Here is a 24350-nt window from a genome sequence, read left to right as displayed (position 1 = left end):
GACCATGGTGTCTTTATGAAATATTGTTTTATTTACACCTATATACAACCTGAGCCTATAGTGGAGGGGCCACAGCATTAACACCCAGAAAGTCTTGCTTCTCCCATTGTCACAGCCTTGGATCCAAGCAGATATCCAACAGGGCTCTCGCTCTCAGGCATCTGCCTGCAGCCTGCTTGTAGCCCAGTTCAAACGTACAGGTGACTCCCCACTTACACAGGGGTTACGTTCCAGCCTCCCCCCTTGCAGAAGTGAAATTGTGTAAAGTGAGGAGCACCCTCTAAACACCTTTTAATTGCCCTCTTTTCCCATAGAATGTGCTCTTGTTAGTTTAATGGATTCTGCTATTCAATTTCTCTGCCTCGTTTCATTTGCCAGCCCTGGTCCTGCAAAATAGGAGATAGCTGAACTGTAATCTGATTTTATAGATTTAACTCATTTTTACTTTCGTTGTATGAAGTCTCCTGCACACTGCGTAGAGACTACCATAGTAAGTGGTAAACAAACTGTTAAAGTAATTTTAAAAATGCACAGAGCCCCCAAAGCAGAAAGCACTGAATACAGCAGAAAGGGCAGAACAAGGAACAAACGACCAGTAACGTATTGTTTTGTTCCTCCTAAAGCCATCCTCCCCACCCCAAGAAAAGGGAAGAGACAGAAAGACATTTCTGAGTAAGAGTACCTCTTAGCTCAGCCTATACCTCTTTTTACATGCTGCCATGGCCTCCAGTCTATATACTGTTATCACACTTCTCTGGACTCTTCAAGATGGTGGTAAGATCATGTCTCTCTCTCCCCCCCCCCCCTTTTTTCTGTCTAATCTCTCATTTGTTCAGTCTGGGAAAGCCTTTTCACTAGTCTCTTAAAGCAGTAGTATTTTCAACCATTTCTGCTGTATATGATCACCTCTCCCTTTCTCTGTCCTCTCTCCTGTTCTCCATCCACTTATCTTTTAAACAAGAAAAATAAGAATAAAGCTGGTGCCATTGGGGTGATCTATCTTAGATTAGATAGAGTGTGGCTTGTCTGTGGGTCCAAATTTGTGGGTGTAAAATTGAATAATAGTTTGTTTTTATTCTCCTTCTCCCCATTAACTGATAAATGTAAGCTTGCCCTGAGTGTTCTGAGTTGAAAGTCGGAAGGGGAAATATTAACGTTTTGTAAATAATGAAATAATAAAACCCACCGACTGATGGTCAGTGCCTTAAGGCAAGTAGCCTTTTAACACTTTCCAGAACTGACAAAGCAATCAAGCATTAATGGGTGTAGTGAGTGAGTGTGTTATGTGAATATAGTGGTGGGTAGGGTTGCAGAAAGTATTGCAGCACTTTCCCCCCTCCCTCTCTCATCAAACTTTATGGGACTTTAGCTAACAATCAGTGATATTCCATGTATATATTGCTTATGTGCTCCAGATGCTTCACATACATTATCAGTTTTAGTAATTCTTATAGCCTAGGGGTGGGAAAACTTTTTTTTAAGTCCTGAGGGCCAGAGAGAGTACACTGAAGGGCTGCATTTGGCTCCTGGGCCTTAGGTTTGCCATAACTATTGTCTCTGGGCCAGAAGAGTTGATTGTTACCACACTGACTGTCAGTAACAAGCAGTTTTCAATGAAAAAAACACACATCTTAATTATGTTAAAAATAGCCAGAAATATGTAATATCCAGTTTGGGGCTATAGGGTTCACACTTTTAACCCGAATTGCACTTGAGGGATCAATACATCCAAAATGTATTAAAATAACTTTGGCCAGAGAATGTACAAAATTCAGTCAATATTTGCACATTTCCCAAAGCCCGTTGGAGCATTTATATATTGATTGGGAAACAGGAACAATTTCCTCTTCGTGGCTGATGTGCACATTCTCTATGAGGCCTGGTGAATGTGCACAATGGCTGGTTGTTATACGCATTAACCAGTAATCTAGCAATCCTCATAACACACACACACACTCACTCTACAAGGTTGACTATGTGTTTGGGCTCATGGGGAGATCTTGCTTTTAAGAGGGAGTGGGGATCCTATGGGCAGGCTCTTGGATTCATGTTGGGTCCTGCTTATGGGTTCATCAACAGAAATTAATAAGCAAGCCATACACAGCTATTTAATGTGTTTACACTGGTGAGATATCTTTTTAAAAAAATCAAAATTACAAAGGTTCATGTGAACCTCATCACCATCCAGCCTCACAGAGCAGTGGCAAAGACAAACATTGAGCGCCCATCCACTACTTTCAGCTTCCTGGAGCATGAGACGAAAATAGATAATATGTTTTACGAAACAGCCAGTTTTGAAACTCTCTCCCTGCTCCCATTATGTCTTTGTCATTAAACTGTATTGAAGAATTGCTGCAAACTGAGTAAACTGGCCACTTCCGCCCATCGCTTTCCACATACCAGAATTTCACATGAACAGTAGTAAGTGGGGGGTGGAGGAAGAAGAGGAAGTCAGTGGCAGCAAAGATGATAAATTCCCACAGCATTCTGCTAATGGACTCTGCGTATCATTTGAAACTTGCTATTTCCAGTTCAGACAGCAGTTTTTAGAGTCAGCACAATCCTCTTTCTGTACTCCAGCACTTCGCTGGGCATCTTCCAGGTTGGGAATACCCAGAATTGAATTGGTGATATCTGAATTAATGGAACAGAGACAGCTGGCTCCCAGTTTGCCCTTGTGTGTAGGTTCTACATATGGCAGTAAGGCATGGGGGGCAGATCTTCAGCTCCTTGTCTAAAACTTTCTGTAGAATATTTAATGTCAGCATTCAGATATTTAATTAGAAGTAAACATTTCTACAGATATAGGCTTTGGTTCATGCTTACTGGTCTACACGCTGTGGGGGAGAGTGAGTGTGCTCTCTGAATGTAAAGCTAGGTGCCCTGTGAACTGTCTTAGTCAAAAAGGCAACTAGATTGTGGACTTGTGGTTAAGTCCACTATCTTGTGGTGTTGACCAATGGTAGATGCACACCTGGAGTATTGTGTCCAGTTCAGGAAGCCACAATTTAAGAATGTTGAAAAGCTGGAACATGTGCAGAGGAGGGCAACCAAGATGATCAAGGGCCTGGAAACCAAGCCTGTTGAGGAATGGTTGAGGGAAATGGGTATGTTTAGCCTAGAAAAGAGGAGACTGAGATATGACAGCCATCTTCCAATATCTAAAGGGCTGTCACATGGAGGACAGAGGAAGCTTGTTTTCTTTTGCTCTGGAGGCTAGGACCCAAACCAACGGCTTCAAGTTACAGGAAATTAGATTCTGACTAAACATACAGAAGAGCTTTCTGACAATATGAGCTGTTCGGCAGTGGAAAAGACTCCCTTGGAAGATGGTGTACTCTCCTTCCTTGGAGGTTTTTAAGCAGAGGTTGGATGGCCATCTGTCATGTATGATCTAGTTAAGATTCCTGCACTGCAGGGGGTTGGACTAGAATGACCTTTCCAGCTTTATGATTCTATGATCTAACGGCAGATTCCTGAGTCATTTGCAGTAGATTGGCCGGAATTTCTGACTCCCAATAGTTTAACAAGAGCAACAGCAGGATGACTTTTCCCATCTAAATTAGACACCTTTACTGAAGTTTGCATGAAAGGACTGAGCACTCATAGAATCAGAACTGTAGAGATCCTAGTTGCCAGAGGATCATTTTGTCCAGCCTCCTGCAATGCGGGAATCTCAACTAAAGCATCTGTGACAGGTGGTCATCCAACCTCGACTTAAAAACCTCCAAGGAAGGAGAGTTCACCACCTCCTGAGGGGGTTCGAGTTCAGATCCTGAAAACAAATTGCTAGACACACAGTGTGTTCACCCTGTTCTTTAATTCTAACTCTGTCTTTTGTACCTGTCTCCAGCTGGTGGAGCTTTGGATTCTTGTAAAAAGCTAAGTAGATCTGACAACCTGAAGTCCATCCACCCATGGTGTACACTCCTCTATTGTCAGACTACTCAATCTGTTGTCATCTCACTCCAATTCAGATACAGTGGCGTAGCGTGGGTTGTCAGCACCCGGGGCAAGGCAAGTAATTTGCACCCCCTAACCCGTGGATTTGCGCCCCCTAACCCTAACCCCCAGATGTTGCGCCCGGTGCGGCCGGCCCCCCCTGCACCCCCCACGCTACACCACTGTTCAGATATGGTAATATTTGCATCCTTCTTACAGGCTGCTCTAGGCTATGGGCAGCTGTTGCCAAAATATAGATGACTGAGCAACTTTTCTCGATCTTGATAACTAAAAAAATAACATTTTCCTCATCTACCAGGGACTCTCCACGTGTATAATGACCGTCTAATCAAGATGGCCTTTGCCAATGAAGAAATTAATGCAATCTGCAAAACAAACGTAATGTATAAACCAGATTATACAAAATTCATCCTTAGCTATTATCGGATTGACTCGGAAAGCAAGGAGATCACTGTCATGCAATCTCTACAGTCTGTGGAAATTCCTCCCGGTCGTGAGAACAAGTCAGAGACATTAAATTATCCATTTAAAATAAAGCCTTCTAGGCATTCCTCTGTTTCTGGTACCTACTACTGCAAAGCTCTTTGGATATTTAAAAACCAAGTAAGAAGGGGAAATGGGACATTTATTCTTTTCAGAGGTAAGTTCTTGAAGGCAAGTGAGCGGTGGTGGGTTGAACAACAACTGGGGGTGGGGCAGGGGTGGTAAATCTTGTAAAGGCATTTAAAACTTTTGCTACCTTTATTTGAATGTATACTATAAGCAGACAAATTACAATGTCTAATTGCAAACAAATCACAGCCCCTTAAAGACCAACTCATTTATTCTGATGTAAGCTTTCATGGACTAGCAATTAGGTATGAGACTTTGAGTTCCTTGAAGGAAAAATGGGATAGAGATTTAAAACAATGAGCCTTGGCTCCCAGTTACCGCTTATCTGCATGCTTGGTTTTCCTCATTTTCTTGCAGAAAAAGGATATACAGAGCCCCCTCTTACCATGTGGATGTGCCTTATCACCATTACCATTATTTTGACTGTTGCAAGCATCATAGGAACTGTCCTGCTGTTCTGGAAGAGAGAGGCAAGTAATTCTTACTTAACATCGTGTTGCATTTGCTACAAAATGCAAAAAGTTTTGCAGCATCAACCATTCAGTAGTGCTGAATGTTAAAGTCAGTTACAAAATGCTTGGAATGAGGGCTTCTACTTGATTAAAAAAAATCTTACTTGATTAATCAAATTTTAATTTATTAAGATTGAGTTGATTAATCAATTAAATTTGCATATGTTTGCATGTGGCTAACATAATAGTTCTGAAGAAAAATGCATTATTTCTTTGTCTGTAGAAAGTGAGTATACAGGCATCATCTTATCATCTTCAAGAGGGACCCTCCCCTCCTGTGGGAAACGGATGTTCCCTACCATCTGCAGTTTTATATACATATACATATACATATACATATACATATACATATACATATACATATACATAACATTTTAACTCATGTGAAAAAACATTTATTTAATTATTGAAGTGTTTCCTAATCAGGAATGCCTTTTTGGTCTATGAAAAAATGGTGTATAATAAAAGTACCTGAACTTTTACTTAATTGAAGATTGCAGCCCTGTTTGGAGCAGAAATTGATTATGTGTTGGCTACTTGGCCAGCAATAAAAATTTGTCATGTTTGTAAACCAAGAGAGTTCATATCATAGCACTGTTATGAGTATCTGTTTGAGTATCATAGTACTCATATCATAGTACCAGTTTGTGGGCTTCTGGTCGGCCACTGTGAGAACAGGATGTTGGACTAGATGGGACTAGAGGGGCCATTGGCCTGACCCAGTTGGCTCTTATCTTCATACTTTCCTTATCCTGAATAGTGGGAAGTCCTGGACAGCCTTTACAAGGTCAGTGTGTTCTTTAGAAGAGAAAACACTGCAGGCTTAGGCTTGTGGTAAGTTTGTGCCAAAATGTCTGCAGATTTGAAGGTTGATACTTATATTGTATTATTTATTAAATTTTGAACCTGCTCTTCCTCCCAAAGGAACCCAGGGTGGCAAACATCATACAACACAACACAATAAAATTATAATAAAAACATATTCAAATCATTTAAAAACAATTGGAAACATCAAAAACCACTAAGAACATAAAAAAAAGGAAAATGGCCACATGCCTCACAGTTAATTTCAAGGTTATCAGGAGCAGTATATTTTGGCTATTTAAATGCTTGTGTGAACAGTAATGTTTTAAAATTCTTTTTTAAAGTTAATAAGGAGGGCGATGAAGGTATCTCACCAGGCAGAACATTCAAGAAATGGGGAACAAGCACCAAGAAAGCCTTATCATGTGTGAGCTCCAACTGGGCAGCACCCAGCACCACCAACAGAGCCTGCCAATCATATGGCCTGAGTTGGTTGATATTGGGCAGACCCTCTTTTAGTTACTTGGGTCCCAAGCCATTTAGGGCTTTATATGCTAGAATTTACACCTCGATTTGGGCCTGGTAACTCAATGATAATTCAATAGCAAGCGTGCACACCCAGTGCTAATCCCATTGACAACCTGGAAGGTGGAGATGACTGACTCCCACTTCCATTGCTTTGAATGGGATATTAGATTTCCCACTGACCTCCATCAATATGCCTACCGTAAGGAAGTTTTAGCTGCAACGGACAGTCAGATGCCCTTGTGCTTCTGTAATAGTTCTGGGGCATTGCCTCTGAACTCAAAGGTCATTATGTGGACAGTTCCTAAGCTTTGGTTTATTATTCACACCACAAAGGGGTAGCTGTATTCAAAATCCTTTCAACTCCTTTGAAAGGTAAAGAATTAGGAAGAAGAACCAAAGCTTGTACATGTTGAATTTATGCTTTGCCATTTATTCCCATTCATCGTATCCTCACAAATTTGTGGTGTGGCCTCAGTGGAGACAGATCAAGAAGTGCCCTGCTCAGAGGCCAGCCCCTCCACACACTTCAGGCAGCTCAGAACCTCCAGAGCCCTCATATGTTGTGAGTATTACTGTATATCAAGAATGACTTTTTGTAGTAGCCCTATTCAGAAGCCATTAAGTGTAACATGATAGAGGCTCAGGGGGATGAATCCACTGCAAAGTTCTGCAGAGAGGGAGGTTTACTATGTCTAGCTGTATGTGTGAAGGTTCCCTCTCTGTAGACCAGGGTTTCTCAAAGTGGTTGATATTGAACCCACCCCCTGCAGTGGTTGAAGGGACTATCCAGGCATTGGAAAAAGACCTAGGGGTCAAAAGGGGCCTGGAGTGGGAAAGAAATGTATGAGGTACAGTGTGAAAAATTTAATTAAGAACTATGAGCCTCAGAAATAAATGACATGAGCATGTACAGAGTGTACCCCCCTTGCTCTTTTGAACAACACTGAAAAAGGTTGATCACCAAAGAACATGGTGACTTACAGTAAGACTCTAATTCATAAACCTGCAGCCCAATATTCACATGTTTGCTAAAGCCCATCAGGTTTCTCACTGGAGAGTATGCTGTGTATATTATTTTCACAGAATCATAGAATTGTAGAGTTGGGACCCCAAGAGTCATCTTGTCCAGTCCCTTGCAATGCAGAAATCTCAGCTAAAGCATCCATGTTTAGCTAGTAGATAATCATAATGCTACTAGATAATTCTGCAATGATTAACGCATCAACTCTGTCATTGAAAAGGAACTTCATATTCACTTTCTATTACCAGGTCTTTCCTGTCAATTCCATCCCTTAAAAGAGGGATATATGCTATATTACTTAGTAAGCAACAGAGACGAAGAAAAGCATCTTGGGCATCTTGAATAAATGCATCTTCAAATTTGTTACGTATTGTTGAAAGCTGAAGTGCTCTGAGCCATTGAAGATAAAACAGTAGAAAGCCATGCAGCTGTGCAGGAGGAAAATTGCTCTTATGACCTGGGTGGGAAATAGAGTTGAGCCGAGATTTGGATTAGATGCTTTTGGAAGTTGTATTCTATCCTTGACTATTAGATGCATGAGCAGTAGGTTTTAATTACGGTTTATGGTTACCAGTCAATTCAAAGGGTGGTTGTTAAAGGTATCATTTCATCTTTCCTCTTGCTGTGAGAAAAGGTCACAGGGCATACTGTCATTTGATATCATGCTTTAAAATAACAGCTGAGACTCAAAGAACAGAGAAGGAAACTTTTATCTAGTTTTGTCAGGTCTGAGGTGCTGGCAACTGTCAGGAAAAAGGCAAGAGCTGTAAATCACAAGTTAGGACCTGGACACAGTGAATATTGTCATGCCTCATGAAAAGTCCCAGCTAGAACAGGAAGCTAGTACAGGCCTTTCTAGTCAGGGGCTACCAGTGGGCAGCCTGGGTGAAATGAGGAACTTCAGGGCAAAAGTAGCTTTAGCTTCCCAGCAGGTGGGACTTATGGGGAGGAGGCTGTGGGGAGGTGGGCACAGTGCAAACATAGCAGTGAGAACACCCAAATGGCTGTTCTTTCAATACTAAAAAGGCCTTGGGCTGTTCCTCAATGCACCTCTCTTCTCTCTTGGGGTTCACACCATGTTTTAGCTATCCCTTGCCTTCCCTACTTCTGTAACATCCCCCAGTCATGTTGCTACCTACTGCAGTGGTGAGATCATCTTTAATTTAGTTAATTCACATCCTCTGTCAGCTTAGGATAGTGCTGGTGTATTCATGGCTGCAGTCCCACCTAATAAAAAACTTCCTGTCAAGCCTAAATCCAACTGACTGTTATTTGGGGGTCCTTTCATCTATGCCCCCCCCCATTTTTCTCTTTTCCTGCCTTTTCCCATCGCAGTCACAGAAGGAGAATTGATTCTTGGACAATGCTGTGCATTATCAGTTTGTTTTGAAGTGAGTGGTGGGAAACAGAGTTTGACAATTTGTTCTTTTCCTCTTGCTGCGTCACGGAGCCTTGCAAATCCTGCACGTTCCCCGTTCTTCTGTTAATGCCACCTGTCTTCCCGCATGCTGAAGCTCCTCCCACCATCCTGTTGCTAGGGGAACTGCCACCACGACCATGGCAACCTGCCGTTACCATAAACACACATAAGTGCTGTTTTGGGTGCCTTTTTTAGATAAGAGACTTAACATCAATACATCTGACATACATATTTAGTGGCAAGATGTTTCATCTCTTTGCTTGTGCTTATTTGCAGACTCGGTTTCTCAGTTCTGGGTGTTCTGAGGCGCTGCCTGGGGGGGTGTAAAGAGCAGACCCCCCCCTTCTTCTCCAGCCTTTCTTAGTGATAACTAGGAGGAGCCTAAGCATGGCTATTGCGTTCTTAAGGCAATTGTTGGGATTAAGCGTAGGGTGGAGTATTCTGCTGTATTTCCAAAAGATAAAAAACTGGATCACCTAATCCATTTTTCTTTCAATCACCTAAGCTGCAATCTTAAAACACATTTACCAGGGAGTAAAGCACTGCTGGGCAATGTGAAATGTACTTCCAGTGTAGAATAGTGGTTAGAGAATTGGACCTAGGACCTGGGAGACCAGGGTTCAAACCACCATTTGGGCATGAAGCTCACTGGGTGACTTTGGACCAGCCAGTGCCTCTCAGCCTATCATACCTCACAAGGTTGTTGTAGGGATTAAATGAGGATGGGGAGAACCATTTATGCCACCTCGAGCAAAAGGTGGGATAGAAATTCTATAAATAAAGTATTTCCTTGTAAATATGCACAGGATTTTGTTGTTATATAGCTCTGTCTCAGTGTCAGGGAATGAGTCATTTTAGATTTGAATATATTTACATGAATCCCTTATGTAGCATAGTTATTACACAAATTGAGTTTATAGTCAATGTCTCACACCAAAATATGCTGACAATTCATGACCCTCCTGTGAGGCAGGGGAAAAGCAGCTTACGAGATACATGAGGTCCCTGGCTAAACAGTTTCAAACCCAAGTCTAACACTCTTAACTGTTAGGCTGCAAACAGCTAGTATGTATATAGGAATGATCTAGGGGTTATTTCCCCTTCCGTGAGAAGTGACAAATCAAGTTAAAACAAATTAAATACATCCCAATATAACTTCAACCCTGTGCAGAAAAGATTCTTGTCAGATTGTTTTCTTTTCCCTCAGACTTTATTTTATTTTTATTTTTTTAATAATAATAATAAACAACTTATATTTGTATCCCACCCTCTCCGGCCAAAATCGAACTCAGGGCAGCTAACATCAAATATATAACACTAGTATAAAATCAAACAATAATTGAATTACCTCCTAAAAACAAGTCAGGATCAAATTAAAACCTAATTAGATGGCTTTCCGCAGGGGTTTTTTTTTTTTAAATAGATTTTTATTAAAATTTTAAAGGTTACATGAGTAATAAAAAATAACAACAGAAAAACACCCAATTAAACCAAAAAAGAAAGCAAAACAATACATAAAAACAAGTCACATCAAATAAAAAAGATAAAAAAGGAAAACAGACAAAAAAGAAAAAAAATGCATACAATAAAAAAAAGAACAAATCAAACCTTTACATAACTTTCTTTCTTTAGCTTATTTCCTTGACCTCCTCACACCTCCCCTCTTTGTATTCTGGTTCAGTTAGATATTTCAGCAAATCCTTCATCTTTGTTTTTATCCTAATAATTTATCTTAATATACTGTAATTTAACATTCTCTTCTTTCACCAATTAATCATCCATTTTTACTTTGTTTAATCTTATTTCTCATTAAAACTAATATATTTGAACTTAATCTCTTAAGACATTTCCCCTAGGGCCATAAAGATTTCATTCCACGATTTTTCCATCTCTCATTATTTATTTTTTTAAATCTCCATATATACACTTTAAATTCCCAATTTTCTTCCACCGTCTCCCCTCCCCGGTCTCGGCCCCTGCCGTCAGTTCCACCAACTTCCCAGCGTCCATCAACCTGGAGATCTTATATCTGAGGCTCTTAACTCTTCTTCACTTGCCTTCTGCCGATCTTCTTGATAATCTTTGGTGCTAAAAAGCAGATCTCGGGGGAGCTCCAACCCAACGATGCTTATATTCCTTCTTGACAGGTCTGCCAGATTTCCATAGTTAAAGCTAGGGCCCATAAAGTATTCCAAATCTTGTTTCACAATTCTTCCAAGTCCAAAGGCCCCAAAAGCTCGAATCTCCTCCTGGCTCAAATTCATATTCCAAAAGTCACTTGATCCCTGCATAAGGGGATCTCTCCACCTTTTCTTTTCCAAATAAGGCCAGGCACCCATCTTCAAAAACTGGCTTCTCCTAATTACAGTCATATAAGGCCTCAAGTTGTAATCCTCCATTTGCCTCTTTAGGGTTAAGGCTCCCCCTTGTTTTGCTTTATACTCAACAACAGCAACTTTCTCCTTCTCTAATTCATCAATTTGTTCAGTTAAGAAAGATTCTTGTGCCGGGTTCTTGTCGACTTCTATGCTGATGCCCACTTTTGTTCCCAAAATATCAATATTAGTAGCCATGACATCTATCTGTTTAAACAAAATAAAAAAATTCCTTCCAGTAGCACCTTAAAGACCAACTAAGTTAGTTCTTGGTATGAGCTTTCGTGTGCATGCACACTTCTTCAGATACACTGAAACAGAAGTCACCAGACCCTTCTATATAGTGAGAAGGTGGGGAGGGGTATTACTCAGAAGGGTGGTGGGAATGGGTGATTGGCAGATAGCTGTGATGAGCCTGTTGACGACTCTTAACGACTGCAATAGGTCTTACAGGAAAAAGCAAGGGGTGAGAAGGTGAAAAATGGCTTTGTCATGTATAATGAGATAAGAATCCAATGTCTTTGTTCAGACCAGGTCTCTCCATGGTTTTAAGTTTGGTAATAAGTTGCAATTCAGCAGCTTCTCTTTCCAGTCTATTTCTGAAATTCCTTTGTAATAGAACAGCTACTTTGAGATCTTGTATAGAATGTCCTGGGAGATTGAAGTGTTCTCCTACTGGTTTCTCTGTCTTGTGATTCCTGATGTCAGATTTATGTCCGTTTATTCTTTGGCGTAAGGTTTGGCCTGTTTGTCCAATATAGAGAGCTGAAGGACACTGTTGGCATTTGATGGCATACACAATGTTAGACGATGAGCAATTAAATAGTCCCGAGATGGTATGTGTGATGTTGTTGGGGCCAGTAATGGTGTTGTCCGGGTGTATGTGGCAGCAAAGTTGGCATCTGGGTTTATTGCAGGCTCTGGTGCCAGGGTCCGTGTTAAGTCTGGTTGTAGTATTATTGTGGGTTAGGAGTTGTTTAAGATTGGGTGGCTTTCTGTAGGCAATGAAAGGTCTTCCTCCCAGAGCTTGAGAAAGAGAACTGTCATTGTCCAGGAGAGGTTGTAGATCTCTGATGATGCGTTGTACTGTTTTAACTTGGGAGCTGTATGTGATGACTAGAGGTGTTCTGTTATTTTCTTTTTTGGGTCTGTCTTGCAGCAAGTTCTCTCTGGGTATCAGTCTGGCTCTGTTGATCTGTTGTCTAACTTCATCTGCTGGGTATTTTAGTTTTAAAAAGGTTTGCTGTAGATCTCTTAGGTGAGAGTCTCCGTCTGTAGAATTGGAACAGATGCGGCTGTAACGTAGTGCCTGGCTATATACAATGGACTGTTTGGTATGTTTGGAATGGTAGCTAGAGGCATGTAGATATGTTTGTCGGTCAGTTGGTTTATGGTATAAGGTGGTGTCTATGCGCCCATCCTGTATTTTTATAGTGGTGTCCAAAAAATGTATTTCTTGCATAGATTGATTCATTGTTAGGTTGATTGTGGGGTGAAAATCATTGAATTTCTGGTGGAAGGTGTCCAGGGTCTGTTGGCCATGTGTCCAGATGATAAAAATATCGTCAATGTATCGCAGGTACAAGAGAGGTTTGAGTGGGTAGGAGTTTAGGAAACGTTGTTCTAAATCTGCCATGAAGATGTTGGCATACTGTGGGGCCATGCGGGTGCCCATTGCTGTGCCGCTGATCTGAAGGAACAGGTCATCACTGAATTTGAAGTTGTTGTGGGTAAGGACAAATTGGCAGAGTTTGGTAGCAAAGTCCGCTGTGGTTTTATCTGAAATGGTGTTCCTTATAGCTTGTAAACCATCGTTGTGTGGGATGTTGGTATACAGAGATTCCACATCCATAGTAGCTAGTATAGTATTGTTAGGAAGATTATTTAAAGATTGTATTTTCCTCAGAAAATCTGTGGTGTCACGTACATAGCTGGGAGCACTGATGGCATATGGTTTCAGAACAGAGTCCATATAACCGGAGACACCCACTGTAATAGTGCCAATACCTGAAATGATGGGGCGTCCTGGATTTCCTGGTTTGTGTATTTTAGGTAGAAGATAGAAAGTTCCTGGTCGAGGTTCTGTTGGTGTGTTTGTGAGGATCTGTTCTTGGATGTGTGGGGGTAGCTCCTTAACAATCTTGTTCAGTTCTTTTTTGTATTCTTGTGTGGGGTCTGAGTCCAATTTTATGTAAAAGGCGGTATTGGAAAGTTGTCTGTGAGCCTCCTGAATGTAGTCAGTTTTGTTCATGATGACGACAGCTCCACCTTTGTCCGCTTCTTTAATTATAATGTCTGGGTTGTTTCTGAGATTATCTATGGCTCTCCTTTCAGCATGGTTTAGATTTTGTTGTTATCGATGGTGTTTTCTGGTCACATCTGTTTGGATTCTGTGGTGCAAGCAGTCAATGTACAAGTCCAGTGTGGTATTGCGTCCATCAGGAGGGGTCCATGTGGAGTCCCTTTTTGTGTAACACTTTTTCGGTGGTAGTTGGTGGTCAGTGTTCTGTTGGGAGGGTGGTTGTTGTTCTCCAGTGGGCTGAGAGGTGTTGTGTTGTGAAGTTGTTGCTTGTTCTGCTTTGTCTTGTTGTTGTGTGTGTTGAAAATACTCCTTCAGGCGTAAACAGCGGAAAAATGCTTCCAAGTCCCCACAGAACTGAATCATTTGTGGGGATTTGGCAGGGCAGAATGACAGTCCATGTGAACGGACTGATTCCTCAGCTGGGCTGAGTGCTTGCTGTGAGAGATTGACAATATTGTTGATCTTGTTTTGATTAGTAGCCTGTAGGTTGGAAAGGTTAGAGAGTTTCTTGTTTTTCTGTTTTTTCAGTAGCTCCAGTTGAGAGTGGTAAATGTTTTGTTTTTCCTTTTGGAACTCTTGCCAAGCTTGGTGGTTCCTGATAGAGTTGTCCGATACAAGGAGTTCCTCCTTTATTAGCTTCTGTTTAGAGTAGAGAACGCTGATCAGATGTTTGAGCAGCTTCTTAGAGAAAGTGCTGCATAGTTTTCTTGCATATTCAGTGGGATACGTGGATTGTAGAGGGTTCTTAATTCTAAGACCCTTGGGTATAATGTCCAGGTTTTTGCATTTAGTAAGAAAGAAGATATCAGTCTGTACCTGTGCAAGTTTCTTGGTGAGGTTGATGGACTTCCATTTCATGCGGCTCAATGTGGTGCCTTCCATAGTTCCAGTTACAGATAGGTAGCCGTGTTGGTCTGCCATAGTCAAAACAAAATAAAAAAATTCCTTCCAGTAGCACCTTAAAGACCAACTAAGTTAGTTCTTGGTATGAGCTTTCGTGTGCATGCACACTTCTTCAGATACACTGAAACAGAAGTCACCAGACCCTTCTATATAGTGAGAAGGTGGGGAGGGGTATTACTCAGAAGGGTGGTGGGAATGGTGGGAATCTATCTGTTTATGCAGCTTTCCCAATAGATAGATTGTCCTATTCAGTACAGACGCTACATCTTCCTTTGCCGACATTCTTAAGATGTTCAAGGTCAGAACTAGTTTCTCACAGTCTTTATCTTAAGACCAATTTCCCAGCTGCACTCTTGCAACAATGTCCCAAAACTCCCTCTAGAGGAAGACAGTCTCCATTTGTATCAATCCTTTCCAGCACAATTCCAAAAGTAAATTAGTAACAGTTTCCAGTTACCTTTTCTTCTTTTTAAGTGCAGAAGCGGACAATAGAAACAATGTCTTTCTTTTAGAGCTAGCTGTCAAATTAAAGCCAGCTGTCAAATTAAAGCTAGCTGTCAAATTAAAGCTAGCTGTCAAATTTGTCCTGTTTACCGTCGATGGACTTTTTGCAAACCGTTCCCAGGTTCAGAGACGTGATGCTTCAATTTTTAATTTTTCACCTTCTCCTGCAGGTTCACTTGGTCAAAATTAATAGTTTCAATCAGTGGAGTTTTAATCCTTTACGTAAGACTTTCCAGAACCTTAGTTAACAACTACTTTGCTTCAGTCTATTTACAGAAAGGGAAGGTGGACTTCCTGTTTGAACCTTCCCCGTTCGGTGCCAAATTAAATTATTTAAAAGCTCAATTTCCCGTTCTACTCATGGGTTGTTGTTTAAAATCCAATTGTCCACAGGAAAAAAGTCAGCGCTCTCTGACAGCAGCAATGCGGCTTCGCTCCGTGAAATAAGCGGTCGATTCAAAGCACCGCGCCTCTCACCCCACGTCGCTCCGGATTCCCAATACCAGGTCTCCCCGCGATTGGGGGGGGGCGCAGAAGGTGCCAGGTTCACAGACTTCTCCCGTCTGTGATTTCTAAGGGTCTCCGCCGTCGCCGTGGCGGTCAGACCCTGTTTTTCACGGAGCCGGTTCCTCCCGATCGGAGGAGCTCCACCATTGCTGGAGGCGCTAACCCGGAAGTCCTTCCCTCAGACTTTAATTCAAGGCTTGTAATATTATAAATGTTTGAAGCCTTGGTTTCTAGTGTTGGGCCAAGGAGTAGGACATCAACAATGTTTGCTTGGTGCCCAAACTGGTTAATAATGCAGAGCCATTCTCATGAAGATTATTCCCTTCTCAATTTCCCCTATCCTCACTTGGGAACCTTGGGGGATGTACATAATTTAGGGCAAACCCCTGTGCACATTTACCTGGGATGAGAATAGTCTATTATCGAGATCCCAACATAGAAATATAAAACCATTGGTAGGAATTATAATTTAATTTGTATGTATAGGATATTATGATTAACACGTGTCCTTCCCCTTCCTTCCTGCTTCAGGAATTAGGACCCCGGGAACCCGATGTCTATTTTGCCATTAATAAAAGTACAGGTAGTCCATTGCACAAAAAGGTGCCAGCAGTCAAGGTAAGTCTGATACTTTTATCCCCATTCGCTTCTGGGTTGGCTGCTGTTACAGAAGCCATATGTGTGATGGGAATGCTAGCAAGAACAAACACATTATAATCTGCAGATCCTGGCTCACCCAACTCAGCCAAATTACTTGTCACCATCCGTAGTATCTCCTGTCTGAATCCTCGACTGACAGGGCATGTGAGGTATGCTTCCTGGTGTTCTGAACACTGCATAGATAACTTCTACATGCTCAAGATTAAGACAAGCCACTTCTAATAATACATTTTATCTGGGTCATGTGTATCCACTACTAAGGCAGAAGCAGCTCTTCAGGGTCAATAAAGGATAAAATCTACAGGTCAGGGGCTGCTTCTCACCATTGCACTTTAAAGGTTCCTTGTGCTTCCAGATCAGCTTGTCAGGTAGACACTTTTGATCCAGTTTTTCTGGAATGGTTCAACAGTAACATCTTCCCAGCAGGGTAACCAGAGGACAACTTTTAATCAAATTAAAATAGCCCATGACCAGGTCAACCTGATATAACGCCTTCAAAACTTGGGTTGCATGTATATGTAACTATCTTGAACCGAAGGCATAACATAATGGTATGACCAGACTGAGGGCAAGTCTGAAAATGTATCCAGAAGTGGTCAGACTTCAGGTTTGCAGGATCTGCTTTGTTTTTCACTAGAAGACTCAGATTCACTAACCAGAAACAGGTGCAAAATAGTGGCTAAGGAAGGTGGATATAGATTTGATGGGGAAATTGCCTCCGAGGGCATGTTCAGTACTGTACCAGAAACGGAGTTCACAGACATTACTGATCACACACAAATTTTGGGTATCCCTCCCTCCCCCCAGCATATTTCCCGATTTCAGCAGCCTAATTTAGAAGGGGGAGAAATGGTTTTGTTGCCACTATGCTTAACCCATTGGGAATTTTGCTGATCTGTAAATCATCTGGAGATCTATCTGTAAATCCCAGTCTGGCTTCTGGCTGGCTGTGCTCTACTCTATAGTGTTTCGGATTTTAAAAAAGAAAAATCTTGCCTCTCCATTGTTGCATGTGCAATAAATAAAAACCATTGAAAAATGGAGTCACAGAAATCTCAACGGGCGCATACTTTGCCAAAACAGAACTCATTGAAAGAAGCAGGGAGCAAGTGCTGAAGAATTCACATCATCAAGGCTACAAAAAATCCAGTTAACCAACCACTACTGGTGCCTTTGAAATTAGAAAGAATGGAAAAAATGAAAAGAGGGGGAATAACCAACATTTGCACATGCACAGTGCCTGGATAGTGCAGTCAAATTAATTCTGCTAAAGGTAAAGCAAAATTGCACTGTTAGCAACCTGCACTATGAAGAGATTCTGGGTTATTATGTGTACTGTCATGTATGCTATGTACGTTGCCAGAAAATGGAAAGAGAATATGTCAATATCTCCTAGATCAGCCAATCATGAAAAGGTTTTCAATCTTTTGGGTTTCACAGAACTCTTCATCAGGCAAATTGAGGGTTCAGACCATTAAACAACAATATAATTTAGACCCTTATACTTTGAATTAGCAATGTGCTTTCTGTGTATTAGAACACTATGTAGTAAGAATCTCCTGTATCTCTTCCAAAATAGAGCATATTTCATTATGAGCTAATTCTTCTAACTCAAGTTAGAAAGGGAACATTTGTACTTGACTGCCATTTATCTGGTGTCTTGTTTCTATGCTTGGCTCTGAAAACATATAAAGGTTGCCAGCGCATCTCTCTCTAGACAAGTCCAATTGGAATGCCAGCTGCTTAATTTCCAGATTATGCCTATATTGCTCTTGGGGCCAATTTGGATGTTGGTTGTTCTCTGGAAACAGCAGATGTGGAGTCAAATGCAACTCAGCATACCCACAGAAATATAATGTGTGAATCAGAATCTTGTGGATTTCATCCATGCACTAAAATGTGTTTTGGAGTACACACATCAGAGTACAAGTGAGACGCATTGTTGCTGGGTATTATGTCACTTTTTTGGTGGATATGCAGAAACATGAATGATTCCCATATCTGCCAGAAGAAAGTAACATCTGAATTGTCACTTGCCAATGTTAAGGTAAACATATGAAGCCAAACTGATGACTTTGACAGGTTAGGCCTTCAATGTTTTTTAAACTGAAGAAGGGAATAGAAAAAATGAACAACAACAAAAACAACAACAGTATGGTAAATACAGAACCTCCATTATTCTGTATAAACGTCTACACACACTTCACTTCACTTCACTTCACTTCACTTCACTTCACTTCACTTCACTTCACTGTACTCATAGCATTCAGTATTACATGCCACCCCCTTACCCAGGGCCTGTGTTTCCTGTGTTTCGAGCGCATTATCTCTAAATCAGAACAAATGGCAATTCACTGAAAACCTGAATTGCTGTTTGCTCCAAATGAGTGCTAAAGAGTGGGTTTCCTTGGGGGAAAGCAGTAGGACAAGAGGAATGTGGATAAGCCCTAACTGCCTGAGGGTTTCTTTTTCACATTGCTATACCTTGTGAAGATATCCTGAACTGTTAATGTTAGTGGTTTGTAACATCCATATGAAGGTTCCCTTCTTGGGTGTCATCCAGGTCCTCATGGCCTCCCTAACAGACCTGCAGCTATCCCATGTATGAGGTCCTGTTCCACTGCTACTTAAACTTGGGTTGAAAAGTAAGAGGTGCAAGTTCTCACAGGAGCATAGAAAACTTCCTTATAGCAGGTCAGACTACTTTCCCATCAATGTCAGTATTATCCAATCTGATTAGCAGCAGCTCCTCAGGATCTCTGGGGAAGATTTTCGCTATCACCCACTACTGGAGTTTAAACTGGAGTTGCTGGGGCCTGAACTTGGGACCTTGTAGATGCAAAACACATTCTCTGCTGCTGAGCTATGGCCCTTTATTACTTCTTGTGGAACACATACCACAACAAGATCTGTCAAGCTTGCTCTATGTTCCATTTTAGAAAGTTGGTGAAGACTTTATTCTAGCAAGCTTATGGGGGCGGTGGTTAAAATGTTTAAACTGTAAATGTTTAAGTGAAGTATTAGCTATTTTTTAATCTGCACATTTTAATATTTTAAGGTTCTTTTTAAATTTTTATTGTTTTATTTCATTTCAATACCCCCCTCTCTCTTACTCTATATATAGATATTTAAAATCTCAAAGCAGTTTACAGCCTACATAAAAACATCAAATAAAACATTCCAGGATCAAACACTCCAAAAGAAGCTCGAATAGAAAATGTACATTCAAAGCAACATAATTAACAGGAAACTAAAATATTATCTTAAATATTTCAAAATAAGACCTTACTAAAGGAGGTCAAATATAGAATACGCATTCAAAACAGAATAATTAGCAAGAGAATAAAATATTGTTTTAAATATAGAACCTACCTGCTGCTGCCAGTGGTGGTTCATGGCGGCCGATGGCTGTAGGAATGCAGTCTCGATGGCCCGGGTTGACTCTACACTAAGTGACTTGGGTGCCTGCAGAACAAGCAAGGGGGTCTTCAAGTCTCCATGTGCAACACTAAGTGCACACTTTGCAGCACACTTGGTACATCACCAAGGTGCTGCCTAGGCAGCTTTTCACTCTATATACCTGGTGGAAAAGCAGACGATTGCAGAGTCTCAGTCTGATGGCAATCACCTGGAACAGAGTGCAGCCACACCACCTTCCTAACAAACCCAAGCCCAGTTTTAACTGCTATCTTGTTTTTATGGGATGGATCCCTCTGCCAATTGAAAGGGCTATTTATATTTATGGACAGGGTTCTGCTTCACTAACTGGATGTTCCTACAGATGAAGGGGAGCACTGAAACATGCTGCACTGCTCTTTTGAAGCAGTAACGGTTGTAGCAAATAAATATTTACTTTCTATTAGGGCTGCATCCATGGCGTGTCCTCCAGTGCATCTATTCCAGAGACTGATTGTACCATTATATATGGGGTCCTCTATTCCAGAACATAATGTTTTTTACCTCTCCCCTGCCAATTTACAGGTGTCTCGACAGATAACGCAAGAAATCACAGATGTGTATGAGAACAATACAGCAGATTTGTATGAGAACATCTAAGGAGAGAGAGCTACACTGCACAGCCCTGCCTTTCTCCAGAGCTCAAAAGAAGGTTCTGAATTCTCAACATGGAACAAGCGGTACATGCAAAATGTTCTACTGATGTAAATACAGGTAATACTGATACACATCAACACATGGAGCAGCCCAGTATTGTTCCTAGAAAATCCAGCTTTTTGAGACACATGCTTTATACTGAAGAGAATGGGCTAAGAAAGTGGGAATGGGAAAGAAAGAGAGATTTGGGAGAAGAAAATGGGAATCTCCTGAGTTTGCTATGATTTTTTAAAAAAATATTTATGATTTTCAATTATATACATTTCACTAGTTTTACAATCATTCTAACTCTACTTCCTCCTCTTTCTGCGGTTCCTTAAATTTATTTTTTTACATTTCCTACATATTCTAAATTAACTTAACTTGCTCATTTATTCATCTACTTTAAATATATACTCTTATAAAATTGCATGTTATTACAATAATCCTTCCAATGTTCTTATCTGTTTACAGTTTGCTTGTAGATATTCAATAAACCATTTCCATTCTTTTATTTAAAAATTGTTATATTGATTTCTTATTTTTCTGGTAAGTTTCGCCATTTCTGCATATTCCATAACTTTTTGTATCCATTCTTCTTTCATCGGGACGACTTCTTTCCATTTTTTGGCAAATAACATTCTTGCCACTGTAGTCGCATACATGAATAAATTACTAAATTTTTTAGGTAGTTCTAAGTAATGAATAAAAAAGTGCAGATGGCCATGCATTAGATTTTTGTAATGAAGTCAGATACTTAGACCTGTGCAATTATGATAAAATTCAAACTGACCTGGAGGTTTCTCTCAATTTTAGACAATATTTTGTGTTTGGGAGAAGAAGGGCACACTAATATTGCAGCCCTAAGAGGCCTTTGGTTTAAGCCACAGCCAAAAAGACTATTATAAGTGTTTTCAATATATACAAATATTCTAAAGAAAATTTTGTGCCCATGAATCAAGGACATTTTGTTTGTTTGTTAATCTTCAGAAATGCATTGACATAAGAAGAAACAGCAAAACTTTCTTCTTTTTTCTTTAGCTTAGAAGTCTGCGGGCAGGAACCATCTTATTTGCTAACATTATGCTGGCTGTTCTTTGAGCCTTTTGGGATGAAGAGCAGGGTAAAAATGCTTTGTATAATAAATATAGGTTATTAAATGTTACATGTTTCCTAGAACCCCCTCTTAACAGCAAATCCAAAGAATCCATTTTGGGCATTGTTAATGGAGAAATCTGAGGGCTTACTTGGACAAAAAAAACAAGGACACCAGCCAGGAATACCAGAGCAAAACAGAAGCCAGTAGGCTTGGTCTTTATTGAAGACTGTTGCGACAGGACTCCCACCTGCCACATGGTGAAACAAGATGGAAGCCCCGAACAAAAGAGAAACCAAACTTTTATTAGCTGCTAATCCCCATGTTACACCCCCCCCCAAACTACATCACTAATACATCATGGTCACATCATGAAAGGGGAGGTCTGGTGGCAGTAATCTGAGCATCCTGGACCCTGCCCCATGGTTCCCCTTGCCAAGCACCCATCAAGTGTAACAAAATAGATATTTATATTTCCCTGTTTCCCAGCCAAGTTAATCACACCATTTTGTCTTCATCTGGGTTTGTTATTTCTGGAATGGCTACCTGTCTGGCACTCAGGTATCAGGATGCTCAGGCAGAGGGGCTGCTGAGTAGCTGAGCTCACATGTCTGTATGAATTTCTGAAGTTTTCCCAGTGAGCCAGTACGTAGATACATTTATCAGTGAATTGTTTACATTTGGTATTGTGCAGCAGAGGCCCTTTGAATAGATAGGAAGAAACTGTGATGAAGTGTTTTGTGGGGACAAATCACAAAAGTCACAAAAGTGATTGTGCTGATTTTGGTAGTGGGCTGCATGTGCATGATATCTGCTGGAGGGGCAACCCCCCCCCCCGCAACCCATACATTAATTCCTGCAACACTATCCCTCAGGAAGAAACTACAGATTCCAAAGAGGAGCTATATTAGTCTCTTGCAATGAAAAACTTAGTCCTATAGCAGGCTACTATTAACAGATTTTAAAGACTATTGCTTTAACAGATATATTAATACCTGTCCTTGTGAAAGGAAAACTTATTTTATCAGATGCATGACATGGGCAGGAAAAGTATATAACATGTATGTCATAAAATGTAATCAGATATTCAGATTTTGAACAGTGGGGCTGAAAGACAAAGGAAAGCTTGCTGATAGCAGACATAAACTACAGGAATCTGATCCAATCAGTCAACTGAAGTTAATTTGTGACTGACATCAATATGAGCTTGCCATGCTCATCCCTTGTCTGATAACACTCAGTAGGGATATAGTGAAGCTTTAGTGGAGAACATTATGAATATGAATCAGCAACGGTGTCACCATTGGGAGAAAAATATATTGAGTTGCATTAACAGAAATGTCACACACCAGAAATAAAAATAATATGATTCTACCTGGTACAGACTTGGTTGGCCTCAGCTGAAGTGCGTTCATTTAAACATACCATAAGAAGTCTACAAACTAGTCAGGATCCAAAGATCTACAGTTGTGGTTTTAAGAGTGGGATGCAGACATTAGGCCTTCACAGTATAGAGGCAGAAATAGTGAACACTTGACAGCAGTTTGAAATACCTTCAAAGCTGCCACAAGAAAGGGTTGAGGGGAAGGAATGTTTATCAGAAACCCAAAGGAAAGGACAAGAAGCAGTCAAGAAATGTACATTCGGATGGAACAAGAGATGACGTAAGTTCTCCAGCACTGGCTTTGAAAGAATTTGTATATTTCACGAATGGATTACAACTAGCAAACTCTGCCATTGTGTTGTGTTTTGTTGCCAGAGGATACTCATCCCTTCCAGGTATTTTATATGGGTTTTCTTCACCCCCTCCACCAGTAACACAGCCTGCACAGAAGGGAGAGGGAGGATGGATTTAAGAAAAGCTGTCCCTTAAGCCACCAGATGGTGCCCTTGATTCTCATTGGCTGTCTTCTCTGTAAGTCTTTACCTCTGCCAAGATCTTGTGCTGCTCCTTCCACTAGTGGAATTGTATACATTTAGTCCACAACAAATGCAATCAGCTTGTTTATCTGTGATATTATTGCTTCCCATAATAGTTGTGATTATGCCTGTTTGGACACGGGTGTTTCACCAAGTATCATGCTACAACATGAGATAGTAAGTTCAGGGTACAGGCTGAATGTCAGCAATAACATCTTCAGTATTCCATACCATTCTAATATTAAGATTTCAGATGGCATGTTTATATACTTTCATGGTGGCATGGATTGGAACAGGTCTACCTACCTATCACAGAAACATAGACACTAAAATGCTTTGGCCTAAGGGTTAGGCCAACAGAGGCTACTGACCTTACTCAAAGCGCTGAACAAAGTCTTCTGAAGTAAAAAGGACTGTTCTTCCACAACTCTTGAGGATTAAGCTCCAAAGGAACGAGGCTTAGGTCCAAGCTATCTGAAAGACTGCATTCCCTAATATGCACCTGCCTGGGTTTTGAGATCTTCAGGGGAGGCGCTTCTTTTGGTCCTGCTCCTCTCACAGGCATGCTTGATGGGGATGCAGGAGAGGGCCTTCTTGGTGGCTGCTCCCAGACTTTGGAATTCCCTCCCTAGAGAAGTTCGGCTGGCTCCCTCCTTGCTGTCCTTCGGCCAACAGGTGAAGACTTTCTTTTGACTGCTTTTAATTAAAGGGCTGGTGCTTTGCTGTTTCTATTGTAATTATTGGTATGTTTTAAACAGATTTTATATATGATTTTAATTCTATCAATGTTTAATTGTATTTTAATGATTTAGCCTTCTAAGTTTTTAGTGGTTCTTGTTTTTATCTGTAAACTGCCTTGTGTCTCATCAGGGGGGAAAAGCGAGGTATAAATAAATATATAATGAGGATGATGAAGAAGATGATAATTTTGTCCTACTTTGTCTATGGCATCTCATTCACCAACCACATGTTCGTAAAGATCTTGATGCGGCATTCTATCAGCTACCACAGAGATGGAAAATAAAGAGATAAGATGCAAAATTACTTATTGATACACAGGGCTTTTCCAGACTTTGTGGCAGTCTAACAGCATAGTGCAATTGTTGGGAGAGTACAATTATTTTCGTCTAT

At 40.8% G+C, this 24350-nt stretch overlaps 1 protein-coding gene and 1 long non-coding RNA gene across 4 annotated transcripts in view; one reads left to right on the top strand and one right to left on the bottom strand.

The window, feature by feature from the left end:
- On the top strand, positions 1–21346 carry NFAM1 (NFAT activating protein with ITAM motif 1). 2 transcript variants are annotated; one of them, XM_081877668.1, is made up of 7 exons: positions 1–774; positions 3854–3982; positions 4262–4603; positions 4933–5045; positions 6895–6981; positions 15983–16069; positions 20093–21346. In XM_081877668.1, exons 1-7 carry the CDS (start codon positions 720–722, stop codon positions 20165–20167), a joined length of 888 nt encoding a protein of 295 aa, XP_081733794.1. In that variant the 5' UTR covers positions 1–719; the 3' UTR covers positions 20168–21346. The 2 variants fall into 2 exon arrangements, with proteins under 2 accessions (XP_081733794.1, XP_081733795.1); XM_081877669.1 differs by lacking the exon at positions 3854–3982 and having other exon boundaries at positions 20093–21343.
- The window catches only part of LOC309350656, a 28073-nt gene that overhangs the window by 489 nt on the left and 3234 nt on the right, over positions 1–24350 (bottom strand). Inside the window, exons 1-2 of one of the 2 annotated variants that reach the window (XR_014160476.1) lie at positions 19484–20077; positions 4961–5032 (exon numbers count right to left, since the gene is read on the bottom strand). This is a non-coding gene — a long non-coding RNA (uncharacterized lncRNA). Of the gene's footprint in view, positions 1–4960; positions 5033–19483; positions 20078–24350 lie in introns of those variants that run through there. The other variant, XR_014160475.1, reaches the window with a different exon arrangement.

This window comes from Podarcis erhardii (genome assembly GCF_964252035.2).
Source record: "Podarcis erhardii genome assembly, chromosome: 10".
Lineage (NCBI taxonomy): Eukaryota > Metazoa > Chordata > Lepidosauria > Squamata > Lacertidae > Podarcis > Podarcis erhardii.
This window is presented reverse-complemented; position numbering and strand designations above follow the sequence as displayed.